The sequence below is a fragment of the Aspergillus mulundensis genome, assembly GCF_003369625.1.
Source record: "Aspergillus mulundensis strain DSM 5745 chromosome Unknown scaffold_0, whole genome shotgun sequence".
NCBI classification, from domain to species: domain Eukaryota; kingdom Fungi; phylum Ascomycota; class Eurotiomycetes; order Eurotiales; family Aspergillaceae; genus Aspergillus; species Aspergillus mulundensis.
Genome location: NW_020797888.1, coordinates 4,409,588 through 4,430,463, shown reverse-complemented (window position 1 = coordinate 4,430,463; position 20,876 = coordinate 4,409,588). Strand labels below are relative to the sequence as shown.

The 20,876-nt window shown below is 52.2% G+C and overlaps 9 protein-coding genes across 9 annotated transcripts; 4 read left to right on the top strand and 5 right to left on the bottom strand.

The window, feature by feature from the left end:
• Nucleotides 1-901: 901 nt before the first annotated feature.
• On the top strand, nt 902-2,734 carry DSM5745_01205 (CeGAL family transcription factor; the record flags this gene model as incomplete). Its single annotated transcript, XM_026743221.1, has 5 exons — nt 902-1,021; nt 1,072-1,094; nt 1,146-2,063; nt 2,130-2,616; nt 2,681-2,734. 5 exons carry the CDS (start codon nt 902-904, stop codon nt 2,732-2,734), a joined length of 1,602 nt encoding a protein of 533 aa, XP_026609066.1.
• A 327-nt stretch (nt 2,735-3,061) lies between these two features.
• DSM5745_01204 (uncharacterized protein) lies at nt 3,062-4,698 on the bottom strand (the record flags this gene model as incomplete). The annotated part of the gene is made up of 2 exons (XM_026743220.1): nt 3,062-4,423; nt 4,477-4,698. The coding sequence occupies 2 exons, from the start codon at nt 4,696-4,698 to the stop codon at nt 3,062-3,064; spliced, it is 1,584 nt and encodes a 527-aa protein (XP_026609065.1).
• A 369-nt stretch (nt 4,699-5,067) lies between these two features.
• Nucleotides 5,068-6,567, top strand: DSM5745_01203 (glycoside hydrolase family 32 protein; the record flags this gene model as incomplete). Its single annotated transcript, XM_026743219.1, has 1 exon — nt 5,068-6,567. One exon carries the CDS (start codon nt 5,068-5,070, stop codon nt 6,565-6,567), a length of 1,500 nt encoding a protein of 499 aa, XP_026609064.1.
• Nucleotides 6,568-7,166: 599 nt separating this feature from the next.
• Nucleotides 7,167-9,133, bottom strand: DSM5745_01202 (TLD domain-containing protein; the record flags this gene model as incomplete). The annotated part of the gene is made up of 2 exons (XM_026743218.1): nt 7,167-8,998; nt 9,088-9,133. The coding sequence occupies 2 exons, from the start codon at nt 9,131-9,133 to the stop codon at nt 7,167-7,169; spliced, it is 1,878 nt and encodes a 625-aa protein (XP_026609063.1).
• Nucleotides 9,134-9,833: 700 nt separating this feature from the next.
• Nucleotides 9,834-11,419, bottom strand: DSM5745_01201 (glycylpeptide N-tetradecanoyltransferase swoF; the record flags this gene model as incomplete). Its single annotated transcript, XM_026743217.1, has 3 exons — nt 9,834-10,031; nt 10,084-11,325; nt 11,381-11,419. 3 exons carry the CDS (start codon nt 11,417-11,419, stop codon nt 9,834-9,836), a joined length of 1,479 nt encoding a protein of 492 aa, XP_026609062.1.
• Nucleotides 11,420-11,932: 513 nt separating this feature from the next.
• Nucleotides 11,933-13,606, bottom strand: DSM5745_01200 (tetrahydrofolate synthase; the record flags this gene model as incomplete). Its single annotated transcript, XM_026743216.1, has 3 exons — nt 11,933-13,330; nt 13,400-13,537; nt 13,589-13,606. The coding sequence occupies 3 exons, from the start codon at nt 13,604-13,606 to the stop codon at nt 11,933-11,935; spliced, it is 1,554 nt and encodes a 517-aa protein (XP_026609061.1).
• A 523-nt stretch (nt 13,607-14,129) lies between these two features.
• Nucleotides 14,130-16,362, bottom strand: DSM5745_01199 (putative phosphoinositide phosphatase (Sac1); the record flags this gene model as incomplete). Its single annotated transcript, XM_026743215.1, has 3 exons — nt 14,130-14,306; nt 14,362-16,088; nt 16,155-16,362. The coding sequence occupies 3 exons, from the start codon at nt 16,360-16,362 to the stop codon at nt 14,130-14,132; spliced, it is 2,112 nt and encodes a 703-aa protein (XP_026609060.1).
• Nucleotides 16,363-16,984: 622 nt separating this feature from the next.
• On the top strand, nt 16,985-17,888 carry DSM5745_01198 (Rab family GTPase; the record flags this gene model as incomplete). Its single annotated transcript, XM_026743214.1, has 5 exons — nt 16,985-17,054; nt 17,128-17,147; nt 17,209-17,235; nt 17,284-17,475; nt 17,541-17,888. 5 exons carry the CDS (start codon nt 16,985-16,987, stop codon nt 17,886-17,888), a joined length of 657 nt encoding a protein of 218 aa, XP_026609059.1.
• An 889-nt stretch (nt 17,889-18,777) lies between these two features.
• Nucleotides 18,778-20,825, top strand: DSM5745_01197 (MICOS complex subunit MIC60; the record flags this gene model as incomplete). Its single annotated transcript, XM_026743213.1, has 4 exons — nt 18,778-18,891; nt 18,956-19,046; nt 19,114-20,720; nt 20,781-20,825. The coding sequence occupies 4 exons, from the start codon at nt 18,778-18,780 to the stop codon at nt 20,823-20,825; spliced, it is 1,857 nt and encodes a 618-aa protein (XP_026609058.1).
• Between the last annotated feature and the right edge of the window lie 51 nt (nt 20,826-20,876).

Genomic DNA, 20,876 nt, shown 5'->3' with positions numbered 1-20,876 from the left:
TCGGCCACAATGAAAGCAGTCTGTAGCCTTTTGCTTATTTCATGGATAACATCAGACGTTGTTGCCCGGGTGAGGAGCCGCATTGACCGCGGCCAAGGCATTATTCTACCATGACCGGCAGCTTGACCAATTTTATGCCAGGTCAGTTATGGCTGCGTGGCGCCCGTGACTGGTATATAGTGAGCTACCTTGAAGATTAATAAAGTAATGTTTCGAGGCTCATGGCGGTGTTGCAGCTGTTGAACAATAGATAATGGTAATTTCGCTGGCCGAACTATATATTCCTAGGTTGTGTGGTGTAGCTAGGTCATCACTAGCAACCGTAATAGATGATCGTCGTTGCTAATCAACTAGTCACCAGTTGATACTGGTTGAGGGGAATTCAGCTCATTCTACCCAGTGGTAGTTTTATGGGCGAGTAACGGCCAGCGACCTTCTGATTACAATACCGGTAATACTATTCCAGTCAGACGTGATAAACCAACTACACCATCGGGGTCCTTGTGTGGTGAAAACTCAAATATTTAAGATATTTACATTAATCCAAATAACAATCTGTATAGTGTTGGATCCACAAGTCGAGGCATAACTATACCACAATGAAAACCTTCAGAGCAATTAACAGTGCAACTTATCCTCCAGTCTTGCGAGAAAACAGGAGGGTTGTGGCCGGGAGCTGCACGAGTCGCACAGTCGGACTGAATCTCAAACGCCAAGCGATCGCGCCCCGGATTTACTCCGGACTTTCCCTTCGCCTCTCCTGCCCCAGCATGTCATGATCCAGAACAAAATACAGGTATCTTGACCGACGGCATTGCATTTGTTCAGTACTCTGCCACTCGGTCGACATGCCCCCTTCGTCCCGCCGAGGCCGCAGTGGCAGCTCACAGCCCGGACCGAAATGCGCCACCAGAGCCTGCGATTCTTGCAGGGTGCGCAAGACAAGGGTGAGCTTGAACCTGTAGGCTTGGATGTTGGGAAAGCTGCTGAGTCTGTGTGCAGTGTAGCCTGTCGCGTCCATGTGAGCTGTGCATTTCCCTTGGGTTCGAATGCACCTTCCTCCAACCGCAGAAAAAACGAGGACCACCTGCTCGGTAAGTCTATGTCTGCTCTGCGCTGGGAACATACCTGACGCTACGTAGCAGAATCAAGCAGATCAGAGAGCAACAGGAGCACTTCAGAGCGCTGCATCCAGGTGGAGGTAGTGCCGATGATGTTCCTGCTCTGCCTAACCTTGAGGCGCCCCCGACGATAGCCGGGCTCAGCAATGGCAACCGTACCGAGAATCCACCTAACCATGGGTATACCGGTCTTATGAGCGATACACAAGGAGCCTCATGGGGCGGACCTGATATGGAGTACTGGCTTCCAGACACTTTCAACTCCCAGGCTTGCCCACTGTTCGGTTTCCAGGGGAGCAATATCCTCGTCAAAGAGACGCTGCCACCCATTATTGATGACAGTATCAATATCGAAGTCAGCAACCAAATTCCCTTTCTACCGGGGAGTATTGACCCCAGCATTCAAAGCGACAACATGCTCAGCGTACCTTCTGAGTTCTGGCCATCCTACATCCACGAAACAAGCCTTATCCCTTGGATAGATGTCTATTTCGACCGTCTTCACCCCACCCTCCCAGTACTAAACAGATCCTTGCTCTTCACACAGATTGTCCAACAAGAACATCGCCGCAATCCCCAATGTGGCGCCATGATTTTGGCTCTCTGCGCCTTCTCATTGACCCAGCCAATAGACATCAGTGAACGGCCGACATCTTCCTCGCGGTCCGACCAAGCAAAAGTCCTAGTCAACGAGGCAACCAGGATGCGCACGTCTTCTGACTTCGGCGAGCACCCTTCGATAGAAGCTGTTCTGACCAGTTTCTTCTTGTTCGGGTACCTATTTGGGAGTAACCAGCACAATGCAGCGAGACTCCGGCTCCGAGAGGCGATCGATCTAGCCTCGACACTGGGTCTGAATAATCCAGTCACGTATGCAGAGTGCTCAACAGAGGAGAAGGGGCAGTGGTTACGGACGTATCTAGTTCTATCTGTGACAGAAAGGTATACTGGCCTAATCCCACCAGACCATCACCATATCACAAGAATTACTAACATGGTTCAATGTAGAGCATACGCCCTCCAGCGCCAACACCCTATAAGCTTCACCGGACGCCCATCAGACATCATCCGCGCGGCGGACGAACTCCGAAACGCAACCCAGCGCGTTGTATCGGGGATAATCGTACACACGGAAAAGGACGCCGCGGGAATGATGGGTTTGTCGCTGCTAATGGAGCTATTCGACGCCATTGACGAAGATATTCTCATTTGCTGGAATGCGCGATGCGATGTTTCATCAGGCAACGGGAGGTGCCAGGTCCTCACCGAGGCCAAGGCGCTGAGTATATACCGTAACCTGGCTAGAGTCAGCGATGTGACTCGGTACAGCGGCAGGAAGAGTGATCATTTCGATTTTTCAGATTCGGATCGGGACTATGAGAAGGACAAACAGAACAGTGGGCAAAACGGATCAAGAGAACTAAGCGAATCAAGAGCCCTGCGCGACTTCTTGTCCGAAACACAATGCGCGGATATCCTCCTCACGCAAAAATGGGTGCAAGACCGGTTGTGGAATTTGTGCTTCACTCATGGATTACTACAAATTGAACCCGGACCAGAATGCCGGCAGCTCGGCTTCGGCTACGCCATTGAGAATGCGAAGTGCGCGTTGAGACTATGCCGAGTGCTGCGAATCAGTGCGATTGAGGCTCATGGAACGGGAATTGTGAGCCATCCGCTTCTTTTCCCCTACACAATACTAACGACAATTCAGATTGAAAAACTATACAACATCGCGACCAGTGCTCTTGTGACAGCGCAAAATCCAGCCACATGCCCCGAGGACACCATACGAGTCCTCGCCAACAACTATCTAAAGCTGCTACGGACATTGCGGGGAGGAAATCATCCCTACTTGGAGCAGTACAAAGCGCACCTTACAGCCCTGGGCTTGGGGGGTGACGAGTGATAAGACACTACCATAATCCAGCCTGCATATATCAAGCTCCCTCTTTCCCACCGATCCTCGCCGCTGTCGCAGTCTTATAATCGCGCCACTTCCACATCGGAATGCCCGCATCATACATCTCATCGACCTCGGCAAACGTCCTCCCCTTTGTCTCAGGCATATAGAAGTACACAAAAACAAGAACGCAGGCCATACACCCCGCAAACACCAAATACGTTTTCGCGCCCAATCCCGCCGCATCCGCCGAAGTCAGCTGCGGCACCGCAAAGGTCGTTATCACGGCGCTTGTCTGCGCGCACGCAATCGTGTATGCCATGGTATGGTTGCGAAGCTTAGGTGTCGCAATCTCAGACGGCATCAACGCAGAGAGCGAGTAGAAGCCGGCTCCCCAGAAGAAATTGAAGATGAAGCCGAGCGCTGCGATTCCGAGCACGAACGATTTTGAGCTCGTGTTGAAGGCGAGACCACCGGCTGTGATGTCGATGAGAAGGAGGACGGACATTCCGACAAAGGCTGTTGGGCGGCGGCCGACGCGGTCAATCACCAGCGGCGCAACCAGCGTTCCAGCCAGTGTGCAACAGGATGCAATGACAGTGAAAGTGAATGCATCACCGACGCCGAGCTGCGTGAGGAAGACAGTTGTGTATGTGGTTGAGAGGATGATGCCGGAAATCTGGTTAAGGGAGTAGAAAGAGCCTGCGGTGAGGGTGCGCTGCAGGTTCTCGCGGTTGAAAATCTCCCAAAACCGGACGTTCTCGGAGAGAGCACGCTCGTTCTCTTCACAGAGCTGCATGACGCGGAGTTCGTCGGCCACGTTGGCATCTGTCATTTTGGGCCCGCGCAATTTTCGCAAGTTATGATGGGCTTCGTGGATGCGGCCCTTCGAGACGAGCCACTGCGGGCTTTCGGGGAGGGGGATTGTAGCGGCAAGGATTACGGCGGGGAGGGCGCATTGGATTGCAAGCGGAATCATGTACTGCAGGCGACCATCTAGATCCTTGGTTTCGTTGACGATGACTGTGGATATGACACCCGCGAGGAGGGAGAGGATATTGATAGATGTGACACTGCGGCCTCGCATGGACGGGGGCACGACTTCAGAGAGGTATAGTGGAGCTGTTGCATTGGCGACACCGATAGCAATGGCGTTGAGAAACCGGCCGATGACGAATTGCGCAATATTCTTTGAGAACAGTTGCAAGAACCCGCCGCCGATGGAGAATACATATGCGCCCACAAGGGGCCATTTTCGGCCGAAGAAATTGTTCAGGGGGGACGCCGCTACGCCACCGACGATGGAGCCGACGAGGGGCACGGAAAAGATTAGGTTTTGGTTGCGTGCTGTGAGGACAAGGGTGCCGTCGACGGGGTTAGCGCCTTGAAAGTCTTCAACCTGCGATTGTCAATGCATGCCAAAACGGTAGTCCTGCGGGTAGGGAGCCTTACAAACGCGCTCAAGGCTGCCAAGGGTGAGATGATTTTGTCGTCAAAGCCAAAGACGAACGAGGCAGATCCAAAAGCAATGCACGCGAGGATCAGAAGCACGTTGATGGCGCCTTCATCTGAAGACGAAACGGTGGTCTCTGCCTCAGTCACCGGCTGGACTGCGTCAACATGCCAGGTCTGAGCGGGCTTTTCGGCCACATCCTTTTCGGCAATCGAAGACATCGTGGTTCAATGACAGTGGCATGAGTTGCATGCTCCAACAAACGAAGTCATACTGCGAATCCCTCCCTTTTATGGTCACCAGAACCAGATCGATTCTTCCTGGTTCTTCCGGGGTTGGCCCGGCCGGGGTAAAAGTCATGCTACCGATTTCTCCGCAAAATCAGTCCACGCAAGCCCTAAGGAGACCTGGTTTCTCCGACAATCCCCCGGCCCGCTCTCTCGGGCTGTGCCTGGTTTCTCCAGGATTTCTCCGGTACGGCTCCGGTGCCATCGCATCGGCATCAATGACGACTGTTCTTTAATCGGCAAACATTTCTCTCGCACATGGAGTGAAGTATACCCTTACCTTGCGCGAAGCCCGCCGACGTCATGTCTACACCACAAAGCAAACCGCCTGCATCAGCGTTCACGCGATGGAGACCGCAATTCCACCTCCTCGCCCCTACTAACTGGCTCAACGACCCCTGCGGCCCGGGCTACGACTCCTCCACTGGAAAATACCACATTGCATACCAATGGAACCCCAAGGCAAACGACTGGGGCGACATCTGTTGGGGCCACGCCACATCACGCGATCTAGTCTCCTGGGATATAGACCAGGAACCGTGTCTGTCCCCGTCCGCACCTTATGACAACAATGGTATTTTCACAGGATGCTTCCAGCCAACAAACCTTGAGGGTCAGCAAGACGGCACACTCACCTACTTCTACACCTCCGTCAATAGCCTCCCAATCCATTATACCCTTCCATACAACTTTGGATGCGAAACGTTAAGTATCGCGCTTTCCCGTGACGCAGGACGCACTTGGGAAAGACACCCCCAAAACCCTATTCTCTCCCGCCCACCGCTCGGTCTACAGGTCTATGGCTGGAGAGACCCTTATATATGTCACTGGCTCTCAGCACCGGAGAACGTCCGACGAGCAGCGCGGGAAGTCGCAGGCGACGACGTCATATACGGCTTTATATCAGGTGGACTAGCCAACCACACACCAACGGTCTTTGTATACGCCATTAACCGCCGTGCTTTATACCAGTGGAACTACATAGGCACCCTCTTAGATGTCGGGCTTAATGCTACGCCGTCACGCTGGTCCGGCGACCTTGGCTTGAACTGGGAAGTAGCGAATCTGGTCACCCTGACAAACAACGAAGGCACGTCGCGCGACTTTCTCATCATGGGTGTAGAGGGATGCATCCCAGACCCGAAACCCAATTATCCAACAGCGAAGGATAACCGCATTCAGCGCTCCCAGCTCTGGACGTGCATCAAGCCAAACGGCTCCCAGACCTCACCAGCAAAAGCCCTAATGCAGCCCTCCTTCAGCGGAATATTCGACGCCGGCCTCTTTTACGCCGCAAACTCCTTCTTCGACCCCGTATCTCAGCGCCAGGTCGTCTTCGGCTGGATTACAGAGGAAGACTTGCCAGACGACGCGCGGAACGAGCAAGGATGGAGCGGGTTGGTCTCGTTGCCGCGAATGCTGAGCCTCCAGACGATCCATCGCGTCAAGCGTGCAAGGGCCACGGCTCAACTGCATGATATCACGTCCATAGAAGCGATTCCGGATGGGAAAGGAAGTTATACTGTCTATACATTGGGTGTTGAGGTTGATGGACGTGCTCAAAAGTTACGAGGCGGAGCTAGGGTGGCTACGCTCGGGGGACTGGATTTGACCCTTGGCGAGGATGAGGTGGTTGGAAAGGGAAGCGGGAGTTTTGTCCCGCTAATTACGACAAGGTGGGAGGTTGATGCGAGCATTGCGGTTGGGAAGAGATGCGGACAGGTTGGGATGGTTATCCTTCATGATGAAAGTCAGTGTTTGATCATTGGTCCACTTCATTCTCTTTCTATTTTGTCTGATTGACTGACCGACTGACTTGATTTTTGGTTAGACCACACCTCCAAAACAACAATATTTTGGAATCCCATTACCGAAACATTCTGCGTGGACCGTCCACACATCAATAACAAGAACATAAACCACGGCCCTGAAGTCACTCCACATACATTATTCACTTACACCCGCACTGAAGAGGAGGCAGAAAGAGAAACCGAAATAGAAGAACTTCTCCACATCCACGCCCTCTTCGACACAAGCGTGCTCGAGGTCTTCGTGAATGGCCGCACCGCGATTACGACACGGATCTATCAGAGCGGAGAAGGAAATCACCCTACCTGCGCTGGGATACGGTTCTTCGCGGACGCAGACGGTAGTGGTATTACTAACGGTGGCGATGAAGGTAAAGAGGCCCCGGCGAATTTATTACAAGCCACGGTCTGGGATGGATTGAGTTGTTCCCAGAGGATTGAAACAGAATTTAATGACCAACAACAAACACAACACAATTCCACCTACATACTCCCATAAGCAAAAGATACAAACTAAGCCCAAGACCAGAAACCCTTTCCATAAATATATATATATATATATATATACCACTTGCAATAGCCAAACCATGCCATTCAAGTACTGCCCCCCGTTCTCCCTGAACCACTACTATCTCCAATAACACCCGCCGTCTCCAGCAACCACCTCGCCTGCTCAAGAGCCGAATCGCCAGCCCCAGCACTCACATTGACGTGGCGCCTGCGCTCCGCCTCTCTAGCCTCAAAAGCCCAGCTTGCTTTTTGAAGCTCCACGGCGCTCTTCGTCAACGAAGATGCCCCCTCAGGATTCGGAACAAGACCCCAGACCTCGAGGGTGTAGATGTCGATTGTTGTCTTGGGTTTAAGGCTAGCTGGTTCCGTACCTGGGGGTAGGAAGACGCCGTCGCGTCCGTATGGGAGAACGTGGAATGTAGCAGACTCGAGACTCGAGTCGACGATCAGACTTCCGGCGCCGAGGGGCGTCGGCGGGAGCTTTTGTGTTCGTGAAGACGGCGGGATCTGACATCCGATTGCGAGACCGTGGTGGTTTGAGAAGTATGCCGTTGGTGTATTTGGCTTGCCCATGATGGGCGACGAGGGGTTCCCCTGTAAGAGGATGTGGCGGGGTGATAGCTGGAAGAGGGAGGGCAGGACGGACGTCGAGAATTCAGACGTGCTGTGGCTGGAGTTTGGTGATTTCCAGGGTTGAGGGAGATAAGCGCCTATTGTTAGCATGTCTCCTGTGTCGGTTTCTTGCCCGTAGAGGAGGAAGAGTGTGCCTGATTTCCAGGTGAGGACGTTGTGGGAGAATGAGGTTAGGGAGGAGCCATGCGCCGCGGTTGAGAAGACGGGATGGAGGCGGGTGTTGCCATGGAGAATGTTCTGCTTGACTGATGTGGAGGGGAGGAAGAAGGAGAGGTGGGATATCATGCTTGGGTTTAGGATTGTTGATTCGAAGCCTCCTGGGAGCGTTATTGATATAGGTGAAGCTTTGACGGGTTGCGGAGCCGGGTCTGATTCAGTGGCCTCGCTTGCACGATGCTGGGAAAAGTCAAGATTCTTGCTGAAGAGGAGATGCTCAAATAATGGTGTCAATGGGTCAAACAAATACGGGAAAGAGGTGGTGATGGTTTCTGCAAATGTTTTGTAGCTGATTCCCCCAGACGCTTCTTGGTTGAAGGCTGCGATGATGCTGTCCGCTTCTTCTCGGACGAAGCGCATTCGTTCCTTATTTAGATCGGATGTGTAGATGGAAACATCCTCCAGGGGTTTCAACGGGGCGATCACAAGCAAAAGCATCAAAAGACGGCGAAATGTACTCAAAGAGACCCGGGCTTCGTAAACCCTTCTGTCAATGCGTGAGTCGTGCTTGAAGACCTCAATGGCATCCAATGATTCCAAAGCAGCGAGCGCAAGGTCATCCCTATCATCCTCGTCGTAATCATCGTTGGCCGGCGCATCGATATCAAACCCACGCGCATGCGAAGATATCGGCGCATCTTCACCATTCTCTTCGCTCGCCGCAGGCTTCTCAACTTCTTTCCTTGCCACATCAGCCAAGCTCCCAAACAATAGCCTGATCCTATTTTTCTGACTGCGCCGGAGGACTTTGCCATATCGCTCCGTCAGCAGCACGGCTACCTTGATCATGGCATCAAACGTGAGAACGCTAGGCGCCAGCGAATTCTGGAATGGGAAGGCCCCTAGGTACGACACCATGCGGAAGATGACTGGTCCAGCATCTAGGGGACACTGGGTATCACTGTGATCGGGGATGCTCAAGAAATCTGAGAGTGTTTTCTCATTCCAGTACTTGAGCCCGCCTTGGTCTATTGCGCGTGTGTAGAAGTTGTCTTCGAAGTGGGCGAGCTCTAGTGGGGTGAAGCATTTTGTTGCGAAGCGCTCCGCCAGCCTCAAGCTCAGTTCCTCTGCTTTTGTATTAGTATTCTCTTCCAATAAGTGGAATCGCAAGTTGCGGCTTCAGGTTCGTTGAGTGCGGGAAACGGTATCCACCAACCTGGAGAAGCATGAGCAGCATCTTCATGCGACTGTCCGGCTCCCATGTTTACAACGTAGATCTCCTGGCAAGAATAACAAGGTAATACCGTCGAACCTAGGCACTGCCCCCAAGTTCAAGTCTGCGATGGTGAAATGTTTAGTGATGGTTTGATGCTTCACTAGATGCCGCAAGCCGAGGGTTGGTAAAATGAACCTCAATCGCCCTTGGACTAGTCAAGGAAAATTATCAATCACATAGAGGGCTTAGTTCATGAGCTCAGAAGGAGTTTCTTAAAGTTGATCAAATGATGGAAACCGTATGATACGGCAAGGTTGTTGGGGAACGGAAGTCTGGACCGGGGCCTGGGGAAACGTCACCGCAAGCGGAAATGCGACTAAGTATAGTAGAACGTTAAGTAAGCATGAGCTCAAACCTCACTCGCGTCTTTTTATTCTTCTTATTGCATACTCTAGAAGAAGTTCAAATGGACTTGATAATTTTGATGTATCATATTTCATCTCTGGTGATCCCGGTAGAGCTGCCGTCCTCTTTGACACTTAGGTAGATGACTGAAGCGTACATTCCTGACCACCCTGGGCACATTCCGAGGCTGCCGGAAATAACCTCGCAGATAATCGAGTTTGTCTACAATGGGACATGGGTTGACCCTGCAACAGACATGTGATATCTCTGATAAACTCGTTGGCTTCGTGAAGCCACGCTGAAATAAGTAGATACAAGAAGCGTTCAAATAGTAGGGGAACCTAGAGCATAACAACACCAACACCACCCATCTGCTTCTCGTCCGGTAGGTTCTTCTCGTTGACTCCGCCAGCAATCGGGGCGGTTCGGTAGTTGTAGAGGTAAAAGTGGAGCTGGCCGTCACCGGCACCAAACTTGAGCTGCTCCAGGAAGAGAGGGTTGTGGTGAGAAGTGAGGGCGTTGAATACGTCAAATTGAGCCTGTATTAGCAAGTTAGATGGAATATAGTTTGCCGGAACTGAGGACATATACCTTCTTAGCAAGGATCAAAGCGTCGTTCATCAACATCAGGAGTCGGTCTTTGAGAGCTTTCTGGTCGTTCGAGAAAGCTGTCTCGGTGGCGTAGTAGTACAGGTATGCCGCGCGGACACAGTCGTGCTTGGGATGCTGGATCACTGTAGACTCGAGGTTGTAGAATGAGAAGAAATCCGTTATCTTGTGAGTCTCCGGGTCCTCCACCACATATGACCAGACAACCTGCTCCTTCTGAGGTGTCTCCTTGTATACCAGCCAGTGCTCAATCTCCTCGCGGGTGAACGCTTGGTGCATATCGAACAATTTCAGATAGCGCTCCAAGAGATCGTGAACAGCGTCGACGTCTTTAGCTTCCATGGGTCGAAGGTTGGGCGTCGAGGTGTGGCTGGGAAGGTGGTTCTTGGTAATCTGGCGAGCCTTGGTAGATCCCTTGGGCAGAGGAGAGAAGCCGACCTCGTAAAGCTTCAGCCAATCGAGCGGGCGGTGGTAGTATCGGCAGGAGGAAACGGGTGTCGGAAGAACAACGCCAGCAGTATAGATAGCTTGGTAAATGCCATTCAGGTAGCAGCGGCGGGTGATCTCCTTGATGAGGACAGGTGCCAGTCGCTTGGACCGCAGCTTCTTGTGGATGCAGAGGAAATTGATCTCAGTAACCTTGATCTTTTGGTCGCGCACACGAATTTGAGTCGGGACACCAGAGATCGAAGCCACTAGCTTGCGCGACTTGGTCGCACGAACACCCACGTGCCATTCTTTGCGCCAGCCTGGAGACATGAGCGCCCAATGCAGGAAAGACTTGGAGTATCGGAACCGGAACATGGCATTGTCATCCTCGACGTAGTGGTATGTGAGCAAGTCCCAAAGCTCCCGGAGTTCCTCCTCGTTGGTCAAGTCGAGGGTAGTCCACTCGAAGCCCTCAATCAAAGCATCCGGCTCCTTCGAGACCCTCTCAGGATCAATCATCTTAATCGGTCCGCCAGCAGCGTTGCTCGCCTCGTCAAAGCGGGGTACGGGTTGTGTCTGCCAGAACTTGAACGCCGCCATGTCCTTCTTGTTCTTGCCGGTCAGAGAGAGACCGGTCAAGAGTTCAGAGATATCCATCTTGCGCAAAGCTTCCACAGCCTTGTCCTTATCCAGTTCACCCAACTCGTTCTTTAGAGCGGGATTGTTTGCCAACAGCGCCTCGGCCGCCTGCGGGGTCAGCTTTCCGCCCGGTGTTTGCTCCGCATCATTGGGCTTCTGGATATCGAATCAGTGAGGATATGTTGTGTACTTTTGAATTTGATTGACCGACCTGGGGGGCTTTGCCCTTGTCATCTTTTGAGTCCGACATTGCTGTTGTAGTAGGAGAGATGCGGGAGGAAGCTGGAGCGGGAGCGGGCGCGGAAGGTTTTCAAGGATCAAGCCCCACGTCACCAAAAAGGTGGCCTCTGTGCTTTTGCGGAGATCATGCGAAACACTCGGGCGCGTGATAAAATGCTCAAAGAGGCTGATTTATCCTTGCGATGATAGTAAATATGGCCCAAGGCAGTAATTATAACTGCCGCCTAACTTTGCATATGGCTGGATACTACTCAGGAACGACCGATGTTTACTTGATTGTTGGCTAGGTGATAGCCACTGTACAATATAATGCTTCTATAGAACCAGGTACCGTGCCACTTTCGATATACGCCATTTTGTGCTGTGTTGAAACCACTGAACGCCCATTCATCGCCAAGATGTTAAATCATTCGCCAATACTCCAGTTGAAAAGGAGGGATATATATGTATATGTTGAACACCTGAAGAAAAAAACACCTGGTCATAATTCATGAGATAAAGGTCAACGGCCATGCCAACCGAATCATGGCTTCTTGGAGTATGGCTTCGTTTCGATCACATCAAGGAAACCGCCGACGAGATGTAGACTGCCCGTCACAAAGGCCATGATTGGAGCCTCGTCGCCCTCGATACGGCTTTCCTCTCTAGAAGCAAGCTCACGGGTGAAGTCGACGGCTTCTTCAATAGTGGCAAAGACCTTGACCTCCGCAGAAGGGTCGATGCTATTCCATTTCTCGGCGAGTCCCTTTTGAACCTGCAACTTCTCAATTGCAGCGCCATCTTGGTTCATGCTGACAAGATCTGGCCGATACCCGGCTTCTTTGTAGGTGACATTCGTGCAGAATATGGCATGGGTAAATGGAGACCCAGAGCCAAGGGCAGTCTGGAGAGTCTCGTGGAGAGCTTGGGCTAGCGCGTTGCTATCGCGAGTCTGCTGGTTAAAAATCAGTACCCGCAACTTTTTCGCCGCTGAAGCCTGGGACGAAGAGTCTGCCTGGATCTGAGACGCGAACCACTGGCCGGCTAGCTTGATACTTTCTTGGGTGTGGCCTCCGTCGATATACCAGCTAACGTGCTTCTCATGCCTTGTCTGACATCTCCCCTCCAGCTGTGCCTCTTCCAGCCCTTTGCGGAACTCCGCGGGCAGGGGCTGCTGCATGAGATCCGCGGCAATGTCCTGTTTCCGGACCTTCCTAAGGAGCTCCCCAGCAGTGGCAACAGCAAGTGCAGCGTTGCCGTACTGAAAGTCACCGGCTAACCCGAGTTTGATATCACCATCCTGCTTCAAATCAGGGTGGCCGGGCACAAATTCCAGCTCAGTGTTCTTGTCCACGGCACGGTCACGGAGGACCTTCTCTGCACTTGGTGGCTGTGGCGCGCTGAAAGCTTTAGTGCCTGTCTTGATAATACCACCTTTATGCCATGCGATTTCTTCAATTGTATTCCCCAGAAGAGCCACATGGTCGATCCCTAAACTCGTAATCGCCGTTGCGGCTGGCTGTTCGAGGACGTTGGTACAATCATATTCTCCACCAATGCCACACTCGATAATGGCTGCGTCCACGCCTTCACTCAGATAGGTGTGAAAAGCCATCAGCGTTAGATACCGGAAATACTGAGGCTTCGTTTGTAGGTTGCTTGGGTCCTCTCCGGCGGCGCGGGCAGCGTCTTCAAGACGATCCCATACTTCAAAGAAGTAGCGAGCAAATTGCTCCTCAGAGATAGGCTCATTGTTGATCCTGATTCGCTCGCGCGCAAATCGCAAGTGCGGGGAAGTATAGAGACCGACTTTGTTGAGGATCGGTGAAGAACATTGCGAAGGCGTGTATTGATAGAGAATGGAGGAGATGAAGCTAGAAGTCGAGCCTTTGCCTTTCGTACCGGCGACGTGGATCGGATTCAGGCGATTCAAGTCAGAGGGCTATATGAAGCACAAGAGTTAACGAATCAGCAATCGAAAGCAACATCGAATTTGTGAAAGAGTGCGAACCTTGTACCCTATACGACGTAGCAGCTCGACAGTCTCGGGGAGTGACCGAAGGTTGAGCGCATGTCTATTTTCAGGCTTGTTGAATTCCTTGACTATCGCGAAATTAGATTGCAGCGAGTTGAGAGCTGAGATTGCAGCCTGCAAATGATGTCAGTATCGTTAAGCTTGCATGGTTGAATCTGTACCTACTGCGTAGTCGCGAGACATCACGGCTGATTGCAACGATAGCGCTCGCAGTTGGGTCCTTGAGAAGCAATTGAAAGCGCGAATCCCCCTCATCGGTGTACAAGAGGGGCTTTCGCTTACGTGACAAATCTCTCCTCATGAGGGGCTGGGATCGTTTCAATATACGGATAACTCCGGCAGAACTCGCTGGTGCATTCTTATCACGTGACTCGATTATGGCTGATTGCCCTCAGCACTCGACGGTTGAGGATGTGAGTGTAGGTACTTATTGGAGTTGTATGATCTATAATGTCTCATTAAGAGTGTCTCAATAGTACACTGGGGGTAATGCTAAACTTCTACGTGCATATTATGACGCCGGGAAAGCGGTGGGCAAGACCATGATTGGAAGGAAAAGAAAACTTGGAAAGGGGTTAGTAATATAAGAGGCGAGAGAAAAAGAAGGAATGCTATAATATGACCAGCATAATGGTGTGAACGATGGGATTAGAGAAAAGAAGGGCATGGGGAAAAAAAGCCGGAGGGTATCGCGGACGACATACAACTACTCGATTCTGGTTTTCCCTTCTTCCAGGAAACCGAGGCGAGCGTTGCTATATCCTCTCTGATGCCTTCTGGACGGAAGTAGTTGTCCGATAAGTGGATCGGAACGAGCTTTAATAAGCGCATCTTGGTAGCCTTCTGAGCCGGCGGCGGGTGTGTTTAGCTTCGGCCAGTTTACCTGAAATCCATCGTGTTAGCGCGCTCTTAAAGTGTATGGTTGTTAAAGAACTTACGTAGAGCATCCCGTGTGCAAGCATGAAACGAGCACACCAACCGGAGAGTACCAGCCAGAAAACGACAAATAAGCGCAAAGGCCAGACGGCTGCATCCGGAAGTTGTCGGGTGAACATGGCCACGATAATCATAAAAAGGCCGGCGGCGAGGATGTATGGAATCGCCTGAATGATGAGCGGCCGACGATCGACAAAAATCTGGAGATTTCCTAGTGCCGACTCGGGAGGAAGATAAGTCCCCAAGAAAACATCGAAACCATCCTGACGCGGACCATCCAGGAAGTTATTCCGCACGTATCGAGTAATCGAATTACTAAGGTCCTGGAGCATGCCGGCTCTGGTCCGTTGGCCAGTGCGAGTGAAGTCAGTCTTCAACGCACCTGTGCCGGAGTAGGCCTTGGAGACGACATCGGCATTATCCGCCCAAATGTTACGGAACAGGTCTTCAAACTCGCGATCGTCGTTCGCGGCTTCTCCGGGACGAAGGATGCCCGCTTCGGTGAGCTGTCTCGTTAAGGCCCAGCGCCCAAGCATACTCTGGACGACGTTCGTACGATCCAAGCAGTCCATGCAATTCGTTCGGACGACACTGCTTTGTAGGGCTCGAGCGTCCAGCTGCCCACCAGGGACACCCGGGTTCTCCAGGCCACGGAAATAGCCGCCCTGGTTTAGACCATTGATGAGACGGTCCATCAGCAGCTCCGCACGGTGCCATCTGAGGCCTTTTGTTTCATTATGGAAGTCAAAGTAGACATAATGAAGGCGATCCATCTCCTTCTGCGGATGGTCCGGTTCCAAGACGTGCACCTTCTCGGATGTTTCGTCATCGGCCTCCGTCACCTCGCTTGATGCAGACACGAGAATGCGGACCAACTGCTCGTAAGCCTTTTTGACGCGTTCCTCTCGGCCCTTCTGATTCACAAGGTTCACCAAATAGTTGTCGCCATAATACTTAATCTGCTCCGCGAAATGCCTGCGTGCGGCTTGGACAGCGGTTTCCACTCCACGTACTTGGAGTTTTGGGGTATATTTCAGGTTGTTGACTTCCGCCCAGAAGACGGGAACACTGCCTCGAGTTTGCACAAACGACATTACCTGAGGATCTTTCCCCGAGTCTGTAGGTTTCATGGTTTGTCCACCAGCAAAGCCGGAGAGACCTCCGGTTGAATCATTGAGAATAACAATTTGCTCGGTTTCGTTATAGTTCGAGACGTGGCCTTGCTCGTCAATCCCGCGGGAGAAGTATCTTGTGCCAGCCCTGTGCCTCGACCTTCGGGTAATAAGTGCGAACGTAAACGAGGTAGACTTGACCTTCGCAGGTGTGATACGCAGCATTCCGAATATCACAGGGAGGATATAAGGGTCGACACCGGGCTGTGGGCCATAACGAACGGTTGTTGAATTATGTTCCCCGAGGCTGAAGTCAATCAGGTCTGATTGGATAAATCGATTCCAAAAGAAGCGGTCGTCGGCTCGTTTCCACATAGGAAGGCTGATGTCGCTCTGCGACTGGCGCTGAAAACTGTTGGTGATGTCTAAAGCGTAGGAGAAATACATAGGCCCGGTGCGCAGCAACTCCTTTAACATAGCCAGGTAGGCATCTTCGTCATGATCATGAAGCGGGCGCTCGCGGAGGGGAAGGAACTCAGTGCCGGCCACTTTGTAAACCATCTGGCCACGCAGACGGCCCATAGGTTGAGCCTTGGTGATGACAATAATGTACTTATCTAACAAGACGAGAATTATTAGGATAGATGACAACTAGAAGCGACAATTTCGAACGGGCAGCTCACCAAGCTTCAACTTAATAATACCAAGGATACCGGCGATACTGGAAATTCGCTTTGCATTAGATAACGGGCCACTGCTCAGGCGCAGGTCGCCGGTTGGACGCTCGACCACGAGCGCCGGAGCATCAGGCGACGACGGCGAAGTGAAGGCATAGTGAGCCGGGGAGGCATGGAGATTGATGTCTCGAAAAGGAAGGATAGAAGAGACCATTGTGCGGACGCCCACAGGTAGGCTTGAATGACGGGGTTGGCTAGAGAGTGATCAAAGGAGGATTGGTAAATGAATGAAAGACGTGGTATTTGGTGGAGGAAGTTCAGCACATGCTGTCAAGACAGTAAGGAAGGCTGGGACACTCGGAAATGGGCAGGATTCAACAAAAGGAGAGTAGCTGTCATAAAACTTGTTATGATGCAGGAAGCATGTGCTGCGATGGAGAGCTGTGAGCAGTTAATTGGAACACCTCGCGGCCAGTAGTAGCGGTGCCTAGGCACGGGCACAGCGAGGCAGGAACGGGGCCGACGTAGCAGACACCGCCCCGCAGCGCGGACCATCAGTAGTGGCAGTGGCAGGCTGGCCGGCACCTGGGCAGACAATCTGTGGCTGACCTCCCCTTCGTCATCATCAGCGAACCTCCAACGACGTTGCCTATCACACCTTACCATTTTCTTTGATAGACGACCAACACCATCAACCCTCGAGTGTCTCAACAAATCTGCCGACCTTCTTTACCCCACTCCACCTGTCGCTCTTCGACTCTTGAACTCCTCTCATTATCGCCCCAGATACCGAATCTCCAGGTATCCAGAAAGCTACTTGTCCGACCGTTCCCATCATGGCTTCCAGAGCCGCAGCAGGCGCCCGTCCAGGTGCTAGATTCGCTCAGTTCAAGCTTGTTCTGCTCGGTGAGCTCTCTTACCTACTCTGCTGTCTATTGTACCTATGGTTACGGTACTAATATCATATTGCTGCCTTCAGGAGAATCCGCCGTCGGAAAGGTTAATCCAACTTGACTCCATGTTTTGTCATTTTGTCGGTCGCTGACTTCTTGTATTGCAGAGCTCGCTAGTTCTAAGATTTGTCAAGGTGCGCTTCGCGTATATCATCCTACACCCTGTCGCTTACTCGTTGTAGGACCAATTCGACGACTATCGAGAATCGACGATCGGCGCTGCCTTCCTCACACAGACTATCTCGCTGGACGAAAGCACAACGGTGAAGTTTGAGATTTGGGATACCGCTGGCCAGGAGCGCTACAAGTCCCTGGCTCCCATGTATTATCGGAATGCGAACTGTGCCGTCGTTGTTTATGATATCACCCAAGCTGTAGGTCTCGGGATATAAATACCTGATCTTCGTGCGCCTTGCTAACAGCTGGGAAATGGGAATAGTCATCGCTAGACAAAGCCAAATCATGGGTTAAGGAATTACAACGCCAGGCCAACGAAAACATTGTCATCGCCCTCGCAGGCAACAAGCTTGATCTCGTCACCGAGAATCCCGACAAGAGGGCAATCCCCACAGCTGATGCCGAAGCATATGCGCGTGAAGCTGGCTTACTTTTCTTTGAGACATCCGCTAAGACGTCTTCGAATGTGCGCGAGCTCTTCACAGCCATTGCGAAGAAGCTCCCACTTGATCAAGCCGGTCCCCGAAACATGCGCACAGCACCCCGCCCTGGCGTAGACCTCCGACCGGAAGCGCCGGGAACCCAAACTGGTGGCGCCTGCAACTGTTAGAGGCATTTTGATGCCTTTGTTCTTTTGTATTTCTGTTTCTCGGATTCCGTTGTCCATTCTTTCTTCGCTCTCTAGACATTGAAGGTGCTGTCCTTTAGATTGACTCTCTGCCTTCGCCAAGTTCGCTATATCAACGGCGCCGATTCGTCTCGCGATGCTACTCGTTTTAATGGTCTGGAGCTGGGTTGATCATGCTCGGGTTGGCCAGTTCAGTTCCGTCATACTGCGTTTTCCTAATACCCCGTTTCCCATGATCCGGTACCTCGTCTCTTTGTTGACTGGACAAGGCATCTGATAACAGTCATTGCGTACGGGAATCCAGTAATGTGCAAGGCTCTATGGGATTGGAGTGTCAGCCAGTCATACAGGCAGGCTGAGTGCTGTTTCATTGCGCCTCTTTCTGTTTCTCTGTTCTTGTTCCATCTGCTCTCGGCGTCTGTATCCTTTCTCGATTGGGTCCAATTTATGCTACATTTCCTACCTCTATCAAGCTCTTTCCCTTGTCTCAAGTATGCTATGACTATATAATTCTGTGCTGAACCTCTGGGCTTGGGCCTGCTCCTAGCATATCGGGTATTTTTTACCTACGCCACACCAACCCCCTGGCGCAGCTCAAAGATTGACGATTCAAATAAACATAGAAGAGTTCTTTACTCAAATAAATCAAGCGCTGGATAAATTTGTTCGCAGACTTGTAATGCTATTACGTCGAGGGCTTGTGCCTTGATCTTGGACCGAGCTTAGCCACTGCCAATGGCGGTGCAGAATCGGAGCGGACCGCAAAAGGTAAAGCACTGTGAGGTCCCGGTCCGCTGTTTTCTCCCTCTCTATCATCATCCCGTCAACGACGTCTCACCCAATCCTTCCACCAACAGTTGTGCGGCTCACCATGCTGCGCTCATCTGTTCTACAGGGTCGGCAGATACTGTCGTCCTCGGCTCGCCCACGGCCAGCAGCCCAATGGCTGTCCAGAGCCGGGGCAAGTAGCCGGCTTGCAGGTCAGGTATGGTGACGAAACACCCCAATTATTTCCCAGCATTGACTGACGGATATTAAACGATGGGCAGAGGTTTTTCGCTGATGCAACTCCTCCTACTCCCGTTACACCTTCGTCCAACACACCAGTTCCCGCAGAGACCGCCGCGAAACCTACCTCAGGTACGCACACATCGCCCGCCGCAGCTCGGTGAGGGAACAATGACCCTAGATACTAAGATCAATGCAGGTTCCGGAGCTCCTGAAACCCCCACCCCGGCGCCTGCCCGCAAGTCTGGCCGCTTCCGAAGGTTCCTGATCTACCTCATCCTTACGTCTGGATTGGCATACGGCGGTGGTGTCTTTTTGGCCCTCAAATCCGACAACTTCCACGACTTCTTCACGGAATATGTCCCATATGGCGAAGAGTCTGTCCTATACTTCGAAGAACGTGATTTCTACCGTCGATTCCCAAACACGCTGAGACATACGAACCGTCTTTCTACCGGGCCTCGGGATGAAGGAAGTCGGGTCACTATTCCAAGCAAGAGTGGGCTCTACTCTAAAGAGGTTGAAGAATCTGGAGCCGACGTATCCCAACATGGTCCTCACATGAGCGCTGTTGCGCAAGCTAAGGCCGACGAGGCGACCATTAAGCCCGCCGCTGCGAAGCCCGAAGAGAAGACTGCCACGGTCAAGCAGGCTAAGAAGCAAGCGCAGGAGCCTGAGAAGCCAAAGGAAGAACCTAAGCAGGAGCCCAAGCTCCCCGCTGCACCCGCGGTCACAACCCTTGAGTTTGCCAATGTCAGCGAAGGCGACGAGCCGATCGTTCAGGAGCTAGTGAAGACCTTCAACGACATCGTCACTGTCATTAGCGCCGACGAGAACTCGGCTAAGTATTCTAAACCGGTGGAGAAGGCAAAGGAGGAGCTGCAGAAGATTGGCGAACAGATTATCAGCGTTCGTGATGAGGCACGTCGCGCTGCTCAAGAGGAAATCGAAAAGGCTCACGCTACCTTCGATGAGTCTGCGCGTGAACTCATCCGTCAATTCGAAGCGGTACGTGAGAACGATGCTGCTCAGTACCGCGAAGAATTCGAGGCAGAACGTGAGAGGCTAGCGCGCGCCTACCAGCAGAAGATTGAGACAGAAATGCAAAGGGCTCTGGAAATTGCCGAGCAGCGTCTCCAGAACGAACTCGTGGAGCAGGCAATTGAATTGAACCGCAAGTACCTGCATGATGTGAAGGACCTTGTCGAACGTGAAAGAGATGGCCGCCTCAGCAAGCTATCTGAGCTCACCTCTAGCGTTAGCGAACTCGAGAAACTCACGACCGGGTGGAGGGAAGTTATCGATACCAACCTCAAGACCCAGCAGCTCCAGGTGGCCGTGGATGCAGTTAGATCTGCTCTCGAGCGCTCAACTGTTCCCCGGCCGTTCGTGCGCGAATTGGTCGCTGTCAAGGAGCTGGCAGGTGACGACCCTGTCGTTGAAGCCGCTATTGCTTCTATCAACCCCACAGCTTACCAGCGCGGTATTCCCTCTACATCCCAGATCATCGAGCGTTTCCGTAGGGTCGCCGATGAAGTCCGCAAAGCTAGCCTGCTCCCCGAGGATGCCGGTATTGCCAGCCACGCGGCGAGCTTAGTCTTGAGCAAGGTTATGTTTAAGAAGGATGCCGAGGCTGGTAGCGATGATGTTGAGAGTGTTCTGCTGCGAACTGAGAACCTGTTGGAAGAAGGCAACCTGGATGATGCTGCGCGTGAAATGAACTCTCTGAAGGGGTGGGCTAAGATCCTGAGCAAGGACTGGCTGGCGGATGTGCGCAGGGTTCTGGAGGTGAAGCAGGCTTTAGAAGTAAGTCATCGCTTTCCATGCTGCTTACATTTGGAATCAGGCTAACAGAAACTCTCCTAGGTTATTGAAACTGAGGCGCGCCTCCAGTGCCTGAGGGTTGAGTAGATAGATACCATCCGCTGTTTCTTCGCCTGACTATAACCCTTTTTCCTGTGT